Here is a 15,686-nt window from a genome sequence, read left to right as displayed (position 1 = left end):
CTGCCAATTGTACTGCAAGTGGCAAGGTTCATATTGAACCTTTGGTTCTCCCTTCCCTGTGGTCAGCTGTGGAGGAAATGGGGTACTCAGGCCAGTGTGAGCTGCAGGTCACACCCACCCACAAAACATATTTTCACTCACGCACATTTACACACAACCATCCACATGCACTCACACTTGTACAGACACAAACTCACTTGCATAACATACGTGCATGACAATTCACTTTTATACTCACATAACGCTCATTCACACACATACACTTGTGAATATTCATTCTTATATGTGAATACATGTGAATAATACTCATACTCATGTGTTCATATACATTCACATTCACATATTCACACCCACACATGCTTGCCCCCGATTCAGAGTTGAGGCACATCAGTGACCCCTCTCAGGCCAAGTACCAGATGTCTGACCCAGGCTCATGTTGCCTCCCTGCAGTTGTTTCTGTGGTGCAGGAACATGAGGGAAAACGGGCTCAGGGCTCTGCCCCCTGCCTGTTCTCGCTCATTCTGCGGAAGTACATGGCTGCGCAGGGTCTGGTAGGCTGTGGACACAGGGGACAGGGATGTGGTTAAGTGGAGATGCAACCTTGCCAGCTTGCCCAGCTACCCTGTCCCTCCCTCCTCACTGCTTTCAAGTCCAGCAGGAAGAGCCACTACGCAGCTGAGCCTCTGTTGCCAAGTTAAGGAGGAGGTGGGGGGCACTGGGCAGGGCCCTAAGTGACTATGTCACTATGTGGGGAAACCACACACCCAACCACACCATTCCACATACCCATCCACACTCCCAACCACACACCCATGCACACACCCAACCACACAAACCACATAGTCCTTCTGCATTCAGCAGAAATGCAGGCTTTTGAGTCACCTCTGTTTTCCTCCTTCAGGGCACACATGTCCCTCCTCTGGGAAAGACACTGGCAGGGACCAGCCGCCCTGAAGGATCTCAGGTCACTAGGGCAGAAGGGAGATGCTTGGCTGGGTGGGAGCCTAGCCCTTACTGACTGCAGTACTTGGGCGACTGACATGTGAGCAGGTCAAATAGGGGTCTGTCCATGACAGACACCCCTCCTATCCCTCCGCTAAAGCAGCCAGTCCCCAAGCTGCTGGTCAGCCAGGTGACCCCCGGTTCCAATGCAGCACCATTGCTGCACCTCCTGGGAGTTTAGGTGCAAAGGAAGAACTACAGTTTCCCACTCCCCGAAGTCATTCTTCAGTGGAACAGTCCAGAAGCAGAAACTGGACACTGGTGTCTTATTTGCTGCATTTGTTGTATAGTGAGGAATGAAGTTCAGGGTCTTCCTGCTGTTGTCATTCTATACTCTGGGTGGGCCTGAGGAGGCCGCAGTCTCCCGCTGTGGTGAGGGGTGCTGAGGAGATGGGCCCTGATGGATCAGATCTCTGTGCCCCCCCCCATCTGAACTCCTGGACACTGGGGAGGAGGTGTCCTGGGAGAATCACATCTATAAATGGGGGAAGGGGGGTTATCCTGTGGGGCCTTTGAGGCAGCAGAGAAGCTGGGCGGGTGGGTTCCTGGGCTATGAAACCTGAGACTGCAGGGCCACTGGGCCTTAGGGGCAGTCTTGGACCCCACCCTGGGGAGCATGACCTGGGTGGGGAAGCTGGAATGGATGAGAAAGTTCTGGAAGGGTGGAGTGGGGCAGGCAAAGGGAAGGCGTGCCTCTGGCTTCCAGTGGGGATGAGGTTGAATCGGGATGAGCCATCCCAGTGTGGATGTGTCAAGATCCACTGTCTTCTGTGATCTTCTGTGAAGATCCACTGTCCCACCAGACACCCCAGGGAGAAGGGTGGAGGGAACAGGTCATGTATCCCCTCAAAAGTCAGCTTTGACCCTCTGTCAGAACCTCCTTCCACAGCATGTACTGAGCCCCAGCCATGAGGACAAGGGGGTTCTTCCATTCACAGTCCCCAGGAGCTCTGGGAGATATCCCTGCTCAGAGGTGCTCTGTACCTGAATACCGGAGCTCTTTGACCAGTCCTTCTGGGCTCTGACTTTCCTGTGTCCCAGCTGATATGGCTTCGTCTAGGACACAGTAGCTTCCAGTAGCTTCCCCCCCGTAGCTTCCAGCCTGACCCTGGGCGCCAGTGGATTAGGCATTTGCCCCTAGTCGTTCTCCCAAGCAGGCATCTTGGTCTTCCAGGACACAGACTAAATCATACAATTTTTTTTTTTTGTGGTTTTTGGGTCACACTCGGCAGTGCTCAGGGGTTATTCCTGGCTCCAGGCTCAGAAATTGCTCCTGGCAGGCACGGGGGACCGTATGGGATGCCGGGATTCGAACCGATGACCTCCTGCATGAAAGGCAAATGCCTTACTTTCATGCTATCTCTCCGGCCCCATACAACTTCTTTTTTAAGGCACTGTGATTTGTTTTTGTTTTTTTGTTTTTGGACCACAACCAGTGGTACTCAGGTTTACTCCTGGCTATATGCTCGGAAATCATTTCTGGCAGACTCAGTGGACCATAAGGGGTGCTGGGGATCAAACCCAGGTCTGTCCCACTTTGGCCGCATGCAAGCCAAATGCCCTACCACTGTGCTATCACTCCAGCCCCAAGCACTGTGATTTGTGATAGTAATCATGGAGGATATCATGTGTCTCAACAGTGCCCCTCAGCCAGAGTGGGTGCCTCTATGGGACTTCTGGTCAACCCAGAAAGCCTTGCAAGAGGCTGGTGAGAGAGTACAGAAGTGATCCCAGACAGAGACAGAATTCAGCCTTAACCACTGCCAAGTGTGTTCCCAAAACGAAAGCAGAAAGGAAATTATAAAGCAAAAAAATGGTCTTTTTGTCGTTGTTGTTGATATTTTGGACCACATCCAGCAGTACTCAGGGCTCTATGCTCAGAAATTACTCCTGGCAGGCTCAGGGAGTCATATGGGATGCTGGGAATCGAACCTGGGTTATCTGCATGCAAGGCAAATGCCCTACCACTGTGCTTTCACTCTGGCCTCAACAGTAAGTATTTTAGTGGGCCAGAGCACTGCTATGTGTGACCACCTCAAAAAAAAAAAAAAAAGGATCATTCAAATTTCAAAGTCTTAGCTTCTAGGGGCTGGGAAGCTCAGGGGAGGGTGCCTGGCTCTGGATGGGGTGTGATGAAGGGTAGGGAACCCACTTGTTTTCCCAGCCTTGTGAAGCACAGAGGGGAAATCACATCACTTCTGGTAAATTCAGGGGAAGCATCCACCCGAGTCACCACGAGCTGACCTGTGTGTGGCTTTTCACCAGCATGTTCACTGCCCAGCCTCACTCCCTCATCTTCAGAGAAGCCACAGAGGATCCCCAGAGAACGTGGCAGAGGGTCAGGAGACCCCCAGACCATTCCAATGCAGTACCAGGCGCACCCCCAAGAGATTTCCAGGTGCACGGGGAGATCCACAGTTTCCTACTCCCGGAGTCATTCTACAGTGGAACATCCCAGAGGCAAAAACACTAGTGTGTTTCATTTGCTGGATCTGGTATGGAGGGAGTAGAGCTCAGGGTCTTCCTGCTGGTTTCTGTGGGGCTAAGGCGGCACTGGCACCCCTCTATGGCTCAGGGGTGCTGAGGACACAGTGGCCCTGGTGGAGGGGCCTCAGATCTCTGTGCCTACCCCCATTTTAGGCTCCCAAATATGGGGAGGGGGGTTCCTGGAGGGACCAGATCAGTAAGGGGGCGAGGCAGCTAGTCAGAGGTTTGGTTTGTCCTGTAAGGGGGGGCAGTTTTGGTGAGCTTGGAGCTGGGGTTGCCAGGCTCTAGGGAGACCTGAGTTCTGTAAGATGAGAGGCACTGGGGCTCAGGGCAGTCCTGGTTCTCACCCTATGCAGCACCAACCTGGGTGGGGAAGCTGGACAGGATAGGAAAGTTCTGGAAGGTGTGGATGGGAGCAGGCCTGACTTTGGCTCCGCAGACCTGCCCTCTCAGACCTGCAGAGTCAGGAGAAGGAAGGACCCCAGTGTGGTCCCAGAAGCCGGTGGGGTGAAGGGAGCCCCATTTGGTCACACATGGCTGGGTGGGGATGGTCTGCAGGGGCACTGCAGAGGCTCCTTCTGGGCCCACCCCACCTGCCCTGCATGGTCAGCTGGACATGGCGTCCCCCAAGCCGAAACCCAGGCCCAGCAGCAGCGGGGCCAGCAGCAGGGCCAGCCCGGGGGTCAGCTGTGCTGTGCCCCTACTGATGTCGCAGCGACAGTGGCAATGACCAGTCTGAGGGGTGGTCCTGGTCACCGAGGGGCTGCTGGGCGCTGGGCAGTCCAGCCACTTGGGGCCCATAGGCTTCGGGGAGTCAGGGTCGGCCTTGACGCTGCCCTTGGGGAAGCGCCAGTAGTGGGTACCCTTGAAGAAGTAGGTGTCACCTGTAAAGATTTGAGGGGGGAGGCACAGTAGAGGGTCTCAGTGTCTGTGCATCCCCACCCCACGAGCCCCCCACCTGTGCCCGGGCCCGCACCTGCGTTGTCGACCATGACGTCGTCGGGGGAGCTGGGCGCCCCTTCCCAGAGGACCAGATCCTTCGGATAACTGGGGTCAGGGCGGGCTGCGGCCTCATCGTAGCGCCAGTAGCGCTGCTGGCGGACCAGGTAGGTCTTGCCATTGAGGGGCCAGGAGAACACGGCATCCACCGGCTCCCCGGACGGCAACCCCAGCTCGGTGAGGGGCCGCGGGGCACCCTCCAGCTGCCGGTCCTGGAACACCCAGAAGTACAGGCCTGGGGCCGCAGGGCGTGGGTCAGGGCCCGTCCCCTCCAGGCCACGCGCGTCTCAGGGATCCCAACCCCGACACCCACCACTAAAGAGCAGGATCCTGCCGTCGGGGTGGCGGGCATATGCCGCCTGCACCTCTTGCACAGTCGCTGGCAGCCCTTCCCAGAAGCGGTGCAGCCTCGCGGGCCTTGGGGACACCAGCTGTCCCGAAGGCTGGACACGCCAGAACCAGGGCCCTGCAGGGGTCGGGTAGGGGCAAGATCAGAAGACTTCCCCCTCCCCATTGCATACCCATGAGGTGCGAGTGAGGAAAGCGGGGTGCAGAGGGGTGCAGGGAGGTCTTGGCCCAGGCTGTCTGTCCCTCAGATCACTGAAATTCTGCACCCCAGGGAACCCCCCCGTGGAGTCGGGGTGTAGGGCCAAGGGGGTGGTGGACCCCACTGGGGACTCACCCTTGAAGAAGAAGATCTCCCCGCGGATGTTGGCTATGGCGTCGAAGTTCCCAGTGCAGCGATCCGGCATCCCGGGGCTGGGGAGAAGACACAGGGTATGGGGTTGCATCAGGGCGCACAGGGCTCTGTTACCCCCTGCCTACAGCCCAAAGCTGAGGCTTCCCCTTCTAGTCCCCCGTCGTCTCACCTGTTGGGGGGCAGCACCGGGGGCGGGGGAGGCCGGGGCAGAGGCTTCATGGTGGGTCTGTCATCTGGGGTTTGGGATGCTCTCCCTGCAGACAGAGTGAGAAAGAGGGGATGTGAGTGCCACATCCTGCATGCTGACCTGGGCACCCTCCAGTTCCTATCCTGGCCCTCACCGTAGAGCTGCTGCAGGCCTTCGCGGTCATCCCGGGACAGGCGGAAGCTCGAGGGATCTCCCACGGGACCCTGATAAAAGGGCCTCATGATGGAGTCAGGAGCCGATGAATGGCCCAGGCCCAGTGCGTGGCCAAACTCATGTACTGCCACCGTGAACAGGTCGGTCCCTGCATCGCCATCTGTGGGAGAAGGAACAGAGATGGAGGGTGAGTTGGAAGGGCAGCAGATGGACTGACCCCGAGCCTGGCCGCGAGTTCAGGCCTGCACCCATCCTGATGCTCAATTCCCTGAAAGGTGTTGGTTGCCACATTTTTTAGTTTTTGTTTTGTTTTTCTGTTTGTTTATTTGTTTGTTTTGGGGCCACACCTGGCAGTGCTCAGGGGTTACTCCTGGCTCTGCACTCAGAAATCGCTCCTGGGAGGCTTGGGGGAACCACATGGGATGCCGGGAATTGAATCTAGGTCCATCCCAGGTCAGCCACATGCAAGGCAAACGCCCTACTGCTGTGCTATCTCTCCAGTGCCTTGTTTTTGTTTTCTGTGTGTTTTGGGTGGCAATGTTTAGGGGTTACTCCTGTCTCTATGCTCAGGCTCATTCCTGGGAGGCTCAGGGGATCCTATGGGATGCCGGGGATTGAACCGGGGTCAACGGCATGCAAAGGCAAAGACTCTCCGCTGTGCTCACATTTGGCAAGCCAGGGTCTCAGTGGACATGTAGACAGAGGTCTGGGGGCACCTTCTCAGCGATGTGGACAAGGGAGGGGGCACTGTCCCTGCCCTCAGGAAGCAAACTCAGAATATGCCTTGAAATGACCTTAAGATCCCAAGGCCCCAAATTCATTTCTCCAGCTCCGGCACCCCAGCCACTAACCTCCTGTCTGTACACCCCACTCCTGCATACTCCCACCTCTCCCCAATACCTGCTGGCCCCGAATCTGACCTCACTTTCAGTCCTCCAGATTGCAGAGGCATGGTTCTTGGGGACCATCCCCCAGAAACAAGCCTCAGAGCCTCTACAAGCTCCTGCCTCCTCATTAATCCAGCCCAGTCCAACCTGAGAGGCCGGAAGAGAGCTGAGGACCCCTAGTGGGAAGCAAGGTATCCCCAGATGCTGTTCTGTTTCCCGGAAACCCAGCACTGGGGAAGGGGGTTTCCTGAAAGTGGCCCTGGACTGAAAGGCCCAGAGACCAGCAGGAAACAAGGCTGTGAAGGGCAACAAACACCAGGCCTCGCTTGCTTTTTCTGAGATGCTGCTTCCTCTGCTCATTTCACTGTGAAGAAAAAAAAAAAAACTGAAGGACAGCAGCAGAACAGGCATGGAGGCAGGGTGTACAGATTTCCAGGAGATTGGGTGTGTGTGTGGGGGTTCCTGGCACCCTGAGTCTTTCCTGGGAAACTGAAATCACAAAGGCATTAGGATGCTCCTGGGGTCCCCCTAGCCTGCATTCTCATTGCCTTCCCCCAAGATTCTCACGCCAGGGGTCAGAGTGTTGCACAACCCAATCAGGCCACACGCAAGGGCCTCCACCACCCTGATGCTTGCTTGTCAACAGCTCCTGCCCCTCCCATTCAGGCCCTTCCAGGCCCACAGTCCCTCAGTCTCTGGCCATCCCAGCCACCAACTCTCAGATAACTGTGTGTTTCCTTTTTCATCACTAGAGGCCAATGTGTGCAATCTGTAACTTCCTGTGCTAGGACAAACTACTTGTTTTAGTTTTTTGTTCGTTTGTTTTTGGGTCACACCCGGCAGTGCTCAGGGGTTACTCCCGGCTCTACACTCAGAAATAGCTCCTGGCAGGCTCTGGGGACCAAATGGGATGCCGGGATTCCAACCACTGTCCTTCTGCATGCAAGGCAAACACCCTACCTCCACGATATCTCTCCGGCCCTGACAAACAACTTTTATCTCCCCTTTCCTCACCTCCTGCCTCTGGTCCTGCTTAGCAGGAGGACCCCACTGCACTCACCTCCTCTAGTCATTCACTCCATTCATTCCTCCATCCATTCACCCATCTACCCATCCATCCATTCACCCACCTACCCATCTACCCACCCACCCATACATCCACCACCCACCCATCTGTCCATCCATCCATCTGTCTTTACATCCAGTCACAGAGACAGCATCCTTCCTTTCCATTGGCTGATCTAGTATCCATCCCCACGCCCTCAAGATTCCCTCATCCTGAGATACCCCCTGACTTGTCTGGTCCTATATATCCCCTATTCTCTCTCTCCCCAACGCAGTGCTTGGTGGGTGGTTCACTGCCTCAGTTCCTCTGCTGCCCAGTCCCCTTGTGGTCTGTGTTCTTCCCCACCCACTGGTGCCTGCAGGCTCTAAGGTCACTTTGTCCACAACTGATCCACAAAATTTACTGGACCTGCCACCCTACCCACTGTGACCACTTCCTCCTTCCCCACTCTTGTTCTTGCTCACCTTGGGGCAGGCCCTTGTTGCCTTTGTCTCCTCCACTGTCCTACCCTTACCCCGGGCCCTGCATAGCTCTGAGCTGCATCCTTGAACCCATCGTCTCCTTGATACTTGACTACGGACTTGAGGGGGCCTCCAGGCTGGGCTCTAAGCAGTACCGGATTCCCCCGCCCTTGCCAGGCACTGTGCAGAGTGGGAGGTGGTTATTCAGCTCACCACCTCGGCTCACGTTATGATTATGCCCATTTCTCTGCAAAGGAAGCAGAGTCTAAGGAGGTCAGGTTGCTTAGCCCTGCAGCGAGTGAGGCATGTGACTGAGCTCTGGCTGCTGCTCAGAGCTGCACCCCCTTCCACTCATCCCCGCTTCTCTCACATTGTGCCTAAGGCTCTTGGCATCCAGTCCCACAGCCTCCTATATCAGGAAACAAGGCTCCCCACGGCCATTGCAGGTCTCAGGGCTGTCCAGGCTCCAGACTGGTCCTGCCACTCCCTTCTTTTTTGGGGTGGTTTTTTTTTTTTTTTTTTTTTTTTTTTTTTGGATCACATCCAGCAGCGCTCAGGGGTTACTCCTGGCTCTATGCTCAGAAATCACTGGCAGGTTCTCTCTCTTTTTTTGTTTTTGTTTTTGTTTGGGCCACATCGGTTTGATGCTCAGGGGATACTGGCTAAGGGCTCAGAAATTGCCCCTGGCTTGGGGGTACCATATGGGACACCGGGAGATCGAACCGAAGTCCTTCCTTGACTAGCGCTTGCAAGGCAGACACCTTACCTCTAGCGCCACCTCACCGGCCCCAACTCCTGGCAGGTTCTCGGGACCATATGGGATGCCAGAATTTGAACCACTGTCCTTCTGCATGCAAGACAAACACCCTACCTCCATGCCATCTCTCCGGCCCCTACCCTGTCACTCTCTTCTGCCTGGAACAATATCCTGGCACAAAGTCTGGCCTCGGTTCTCTACTGCTTCCCTTTCCCTAGATAATCTGCTTATATAAGGGGGTTCATCTCTAGGGGCTGGAATGATCATACAGCAGGCAGGGCTCTTGCTATGCACAAGTTCGATCCCTGGCACCCCATGTTGTTGCCTGAGTACCACTGGGTATGATACAGACAAAAACAAAAGCTAAACTAAACTAAAAAGCACTCCCAACTCCAGCCACTTCTGGGGAGCCAAATTCAAGAGCTAGTGAGCAGAATGGGCGCAGGCCAGCAGGGCCAGAGAGTGGGCCTGCTCCTCCCAAGGAATATCTCCACCTAATAGGTTTCAGGGCTGGAACAATAGCACAGCTAGGAGAGCATTTGCCTTGCATACAGTCAATCTGGGTTCAATCCCCAGCATCCCCTAAGGTTCCCCAAGACTGCCAGAAATGATTATTTTTGTTTGTTTGTTTATTTTTATTTCGGGGTCACACTCTGCACGCTCAGGAGTTACTCCTGACTCTACGCTCAGAAATTGCTCCTGGAAGGCTCAGGGGACCATATGGAATGCTGGGATTCGAACAACCGTCCTTCTGCATGCAAGGCAAACGCCCTACCTCCATGCTATCTCTCCGGGCTCCAGAAATGATTTCTAAATGCAGAGCCAGGAGTAACTCCTGAGCACCACCGAGTTTGGCCCCAAAACCAAAAAGAATGGGGTTTCACCTAGTGGGCCCCTCTAGCCAGAAACCTGACCACAACCACCATATCCACCATATTCCCATTGCCCCAGATATAACTGGCCCCAGTTCTGGCCTGCCTATACTACAGCTCTTGAGACACCTTCTACTGAGATATCATCTGCACCTCTCTCCAGCCCTCTCTACTCTGGCCAGTTAGGCTCAGAAGGCCTGAGCCTTTCTCTGGTTTGCTGGCTGTGTAGCTAGTAGGGTTTCCTGAACACGAGGCCCTTCTGGGCACCCAATGCCTGGTGACACCTTCTATCCAGGTTCCTCCATGCACCCTTTGTCGTGAGAACATCTGTCTGTCCCCTTCCAGTCCAGAGGTTCCAGACAGCTCCCACCCCAATGTCCTGGCATTTGTTGGACTCAGTGCAAATCGGGCCCCTGGTCCCTAGCCCTTGAATGTGTGAGTCGGAGTCGCCACCTCCAGAAAGTCCCCTCAGCCTAGAGTTCAGGGACAACCTTTCCCTCGAGCACCCCCCTCATAGGACACTTCCTCTGAGACTCCCAGTTCTGTCACCATGTGGCAATTGTGGATGACTCAGCTGCTGTGTGGTTTCACCTCTTTCTCAGCCCCAGCTGGGAACTGGGGCCTGTAATTTCTGGGTGTGTGTCACATTCTGTGTGTGTCCCAGGTGGCCCTGGGGTTGGGGAGATCCACAGGGAATCTCCCCATGAAGGCCTCTACAGGCACCATGGCCTCCCCATGTGGGGGGGGGGGGAATCACTGGCAGCATGTGGTGTGTCTCAGTGAGTCAGTTGAAGGCCCAATGAGTAGCTAAGCCTGAGCTTTCCCAGAGAAGGTTCAGCTGCACATGGCAGGGCTGACAACCTTGCTGGCTTCTTGGCCTGCCCATCCACCCAGCAGGATTGAAACTCATCACATTCACCATCCTGTACACCAGGGTTTTATTTATTTTTTGTTTGTTTGTTTTTGCTCTACGCCCAGAAATCACTCCTGGCAGGCTTGTGGAACCATATGGGATGCCAGGATTCGAACCACCGTCCTTCTGCATGCAAGGCAAACACCCTACTTCCATGCTATCTCTCTGGCCCCATGTACACTAGTTTGTTTGTTTGTTTTTTGTTTTTTGGGCCACACCCGGTGGACCTCAGGGGTTACTCCTGGCTATGCGCTCAGAAATCATCCCGCCTTGGGAGACCATATGGAAAGCTGGGGGATCGAACCTTGGTCTGTCCTAGGCTAGCACGCACAGGCAGACGCCTTATACCCTGAGCTACTGCTCCGACCCCTAAACCACTTTTGTGGAAGAAACCCAGTCGCATGTACATATATGCATGTCCTGAGATCTCTACCAAGCCATGTAATTTATACCTGTCTGCCTGTCATACTCAGAGCTTACTCCTGACTTAACTCAGGAATCATTCCTGGTCAGAATTAGGGGATTATATGTGGTTCTGAGGATATAACCAGGGTCAGCCTTGTGCAAGGCCAACACCTTACCTGCTGTGCTCTCACTCCAACACTATAAACCTTTGTTTTTGTTTTTGTTTGGGGACCATACCTGAAAGTGCTCAAGGTTTACTCCAGGTTCTGCACTCGGGGATCTCTCCTGGTGAGTCAGGAGACCATCTGGGGTGCCAGGATCAAACCCTGATCAGACGTATGCAAGGCCAGTGCCCTCCTTGCTGTGCTTTTACTCCAGCCCCTCTATACTTATTCTCAAGGACATAGGGATCCCAAAAGAGAGGTACCTTTTGACCCATAAGTCCAGGTCTCTTCATCGTCAAAGTGAGTGTCCCCTGAGATGGGGTGTTCCCCGGGAAAGAAGGCGTGGGCGAGGGTGCCCCCTGGTCCGTCGAAGGGGTAGGTGTCCTCATGGTAGGCCTTAGAGAAGCTGATGCGGATGTCAGCCTCCCGGGGATCCTGAGGAGGCACCTCCTGGAAGTCGAGGTTCGACTCTACGCGCCAGGCAGTCAAGGCATGATGCATGAGGATACGCACGGTGTCGGGGCTCAGGGTGGAGCCCACCGGAAAGGAGGACACCCTGCCAGGAGAACACGCAGCCACTCAGAGCCAGCTGGGGGCTGGTGGGGGACAGGGGTACTCTTAGGACCTACCTCCATGTCAGGGTTCGCTTTTTCCACACGCTGCCGCTCAGGGCATAGCGGCGCCGCCGTCGGACCAGCCCAGCCACACCCAGCACGTCGGGCAGGGAGCAGCGAGGTTTGCGCATGGCCACCATCGTCTCTGCATCTGAAGGGGCATGCCAGGAGCTCAGAACCCCCCCCTCCACCTGCCTGTCATGAGGGCAAGAAGGGATTCCAGAAACCCCCCAGAAAGCAGATAGGGCCTTCTGCAAGGTGCTAGGCCCTCAAATGGAGCCTTGCCTCTCTGATCCCTGGGCTGGCAACTCAGTGAGGTGAGAAGCCCTAGGAATGACCAAAGCATCCAGACAGCCCCTCCTCAGCCATGCCCCAACTCTCAGAGGGTAGAGGGATCTGGAACCCCTTTACCAGGGATCTTGGCCTCATCTAGTGGCTGAGGGGCAGAGGAACAGGAGATGGGGTCAGGAGCCATGCATGGCTGATCGGTGGGACAGAGAATGGTGGCACACCCTCTTATAGGATGCTCGGCTCACACTGCACCCAAGAGATACTGGACACCCCACAATATCTGCCCTGGACCTTCCCCCTCATTATCCACCTGCCATTGGAAACAGTGAAATTTGCTAACCCCATCTAAGCTTGCTAGCCTGCATGAAAGCTTCCTCAGAGCTCTTTCTGGACCCTGTTCCCAGCTCTTCATCCTCAAGCCTTTTCGTGAGAGGATCATGGCTGTGCCTACCACAGACTTGCGTACAGGCCTGTCCTCTGCCCAGGAGGCCTCCCCTCAACTTAAGCCTGTGTGCCCTCTTGAAACTCCCTCCATCCCTTTCTCTCATTTTCTCTCCCTGCCTTTTCATTTTCTCTCTTCCTCTCTCTTTCTCAAGTAAAAGCAGGTTATTTGGAGGTTCTGAGGGAGGGAGAGGATAAGAAAGAGCGAGAATGACACACCCGAGAGAGCCCACTCTGGCACACAGCCCAGCGTGAAAGCATGGAAGTCCACACGGCGAGAGGGGAGACACAGGTGCCCTGAGTTCAGCTTCAATATGTGGAGAGGGGAGATGAGTGCGCCCTGAGCTCAGCCCCGTACACATGGGCTGGCAGCACACGTTGGTCATCTGTGTCTCATCTAGGTGGTCTCGCTTTCTCAAGCCTCTACTGTCCCCTAAACACAGATCTCTATTTCTCTTTCTGCCCTTTTCCACTCTGAAATCCACATATTCCATGGCATATTTCCAATGCCATGGTTCCAAGAAAATTTCATTCAATAAAAACAACCGTGGGGGCTGGGGAGATAGGTGGAGGGAGGGCATTTGTCTTGCATGCAAAAGAACGGTGGTTTGAATCCCAGCATTCCATGTGGTCCCCAGATCCTGCCAGGAGCGAATTCTGAGCACAGAGCCAGGAGTAACCCCTGAGCGCTGCTGGGTGTGACCCAAAAACCGGGGGGGGGGGGGCAAAGAGATAGCACAGAAATAGGGCATTTGCCTTGTATGAAGAAGGACGGTGGTTCGAATCCCGGCATCCCATAGGGTCCCCCGAGCAAGCCAGGGGAGATTTCTGAGTGTAAAGCCAGGAGTAACCCCTGAGCATTGCCGGGTGTGACACAAAAACAACAACAGTAATAAAAAGACCTCGGGGCTAAGAGACAGGACAGGGGGGAGGACATTTGCCTTGCAAGAAGCCAAGTTGGATTCCATCCCTGGCATCCCAGATGGTCCCCCTGAGCACTGCCAGGAGTGATTCTGAGTGTGGAGCCAGGAGTAAAGCCCTGAGCCTTGGTGGGTGTGCCCTAGATGGCTTCACTAAAAATTAAAGAAAAGTAGGGCCCGGAGAGATAGCACAGCGGTGTTTGCTTTGCAAGCAGCCGAACCAGGACCAAAGGTGGTTGGTTCAAATCCCGGTGTCCCATCTGGTCCCCTGTGCCTGCCAGGAGCTATTTCTGAGCAGACAGCCAGGAGGAACCCCTGAGCACCGCTGGGTGTGGCCCAAAAACCAAAAACCAAAAAAAAAAAAAAATTAAAGAAAAATAAAGAAACACTCTCCACTCTGAACTTCGAGAGCAAATCTCTGCTCCTAAACTGTAATCTTTCCTCATCTAAAGAGGGGTGCCCAGGGGGCCCACTTACACTCACCACAAAAACCCCTCGGATGTGCAAGGGCATGTGAGAGGTTCCGGTGAGTAGTTACTGAAAGTAGGGCACCCGGATCCCCGAGGGTCGGGAAGGATGTGGTGGGCAGCTCTGTAGGGATAGGGCCACCTACCTAGAATGCCGGTCTCGGGCAGCCCCGCAAATCTCTGCATCACTTTTAGGGCGTCTTGTAGCTTGGCCAGACTCTGCAGCTGAGCCTGGGCCGGGTCGGGCGGAGGCAGGTACCCGTAGCGCGTCAGCCAGTCCTAGAGCAAGCGGGGACACTGAGGCACGAGAGCCAAGACCCCCCCCCAAAAAAAAAAAACCCTCCATTCAAACTCCACAGTTCCTAAACTGTGTTTTCCCATCTGCCACCCCAATTTCTTCTCGTCCTTCGATCAGAGCTGCAGGGGCAGGGGGCGAAAGCACAACGGGGAGGGAGTTTGCCTTACGCAGGACCAACCCGGGTTCGATCCCTAGCACCCCAATTGGGTCCCCCGAGTCCCCGCCTGAGCGCAGAGCCAGGAGGAATCCCTGAACATAGCCAGGTGAGGTAACAAAGCAAAAGGAACAAATAACGGAAAATCAATCCGGGGTCGAAAAAATCCCATCCGGACCCCATCTCCGGTTTCTGCCAGGATGTTCCAGTCAGCCTCCTGTCGCCTCCGGGGCTGTCTGCGCCCTGGAGCCCCCCACCTCTAGCCCCCCAATAGCGCACTCACCACGCCCAAGCTCACATCCTGCGCCCGGGATTTCCGAGCGCGCACGGGCGGCGGCGGCTGTAGCAGCAGAAGCAGCAGCTGCAGCGGTGGCACCAGGCGCACGAGCATCGTGGGGGTCCGGGGTCCCGGCAGAGCCCCCGGGGCAGGCGCAGGGTCCGGACAGGCTCCGGGAAAAGCTGGCTCCCGGGTCTGGGGGCCCGAGACGAGCGGTGCGGGGTGGGGCCCCAAAGGAGCGGTCGCAGGTCGGGGACTCGGGGTCCCGGGCGCAATTTCTGGCCTCCGGGCAGGCGGCCGGCCTGGAGGGGTGTCGGGGCGGACGGGCTCACCCCGGGAACCAGTGGACAGTCCGACGTGCCGACGTGCCGGGGCGAAGGGGCGGCGCTCGGACCCTCCCCCAGTCGGGGAGCGGGGGGCGGGGAGGGGGTGCGCCCGCGGGTTTCTGTTCCCGGAGCCAGCTCGGTGGCGGCTCCTCGGCACCCGCGCGCGCTTCTGCTTTTTGAGCACGGCATCAGCGCACGCACGGGGAAGGGGCATCCAGGGGGGTCCCCACCCCAAGTCCCACTGCCCTTCCCGGCGCCGCTGGGGCGGGGAGAAGGCGCTTCCCTCCTCCCCACGAAGGTCCGGCCGGGGTCCGGGGCGCCCCTCGCCTCGCCGGGCAATGGGGACTTCAGCCCGGGGACTCCAGCAGGTCGGGCTCCAGAGCGCAGCAGGCGCGCGCGGCTTCGAGCCCCGCAGAGCTGCCCCTGGGAGCGGAGAGGCGCGGAGGCTGGACCCCGAAAGCTCGGGATGGGGTGGGAACAGAGAACAAGGTAGTCCCGACGGGCTCTTGGGGGTTCCCGGTGTCCCGGCGACCCATTCCGCTGGCCCGTCGCGGTGGAACCCGCCTGATCCGTGAGCCCCTTTCTCCGGGCTCCGCGCCACACCCGCGCGCCCTGGGCCCTGGGTGCTCTCCAATCTGGGCCCTGGACCCCCGTGCTCCACCCGTGATGGGAAGGGGAAGGGGCGTCGGGATTCAGACGCCCACAGCTCCCGGGCTCCTCCCCCGTCACTATTGGGGTTCCAAGCGCCCCGGGGGTGCGGAGCGCACAGCTTGGTTTGACTCTGGCTCCATCGAGGACAGGGTTGGTCCAGCCTCTGTCCGACC

General features: G+C 56.4%; 1 protein-coding gene across 1 annotated transcript; it reads right to left on the bottom strand.

Annotated features, from left to right (window-relative positions):
* Window positions 1-4,095: 4,095 nt before the first annotated feature.
* MMP25 (matrix metallopeptidase 25) lies at window positions 4,096-14,650 on the bottom strand. The gene is made up of 10 exons (XM_049768869.1): window positions 14,543-14,650; window positions 13,954-14,086; window positions 11,704-11,839; window positions 11,338-11,630; window positions 5,530-5,709; window positions 5,358-5,442; window positions 5,171-5,247; window positions 4,802-4,954; window positions 4,466-4,723; window positions 4,096-4,373 (listed from the first exon to the last, which is right to left on the bottom strand). Exons 1-10 carry the CDS (start codon window positions 14,648-14,650, stop codon window positions 4,096-4,098), a joined length of 1,701 nt encoding a protein of 566 aa, XP_049624826.1.
* Between the last annotated feature and the right edge of the window lie 1,036 nt (window positions 14,651-15,686).

Source organism: Suncus etruscus, chromosome 2, assembly GCF_024139225.1.
Source record: "Suncus etruscus isolate mSunEtr1 chromosome 2, mSunEtr1.pri.cur, whole genome shotgun sequence".
NCBI lineage: Eukaryota > Metazoa > Chordata > Mammalia > Eulipotyphla > Soricidae > Suncus > Suncus etruscus.
The sequence above is the reverse complement of the archived record's forward strand: the minus strand, read 5'-3'. Positions and strand labels throughout refer to the sequence as shown.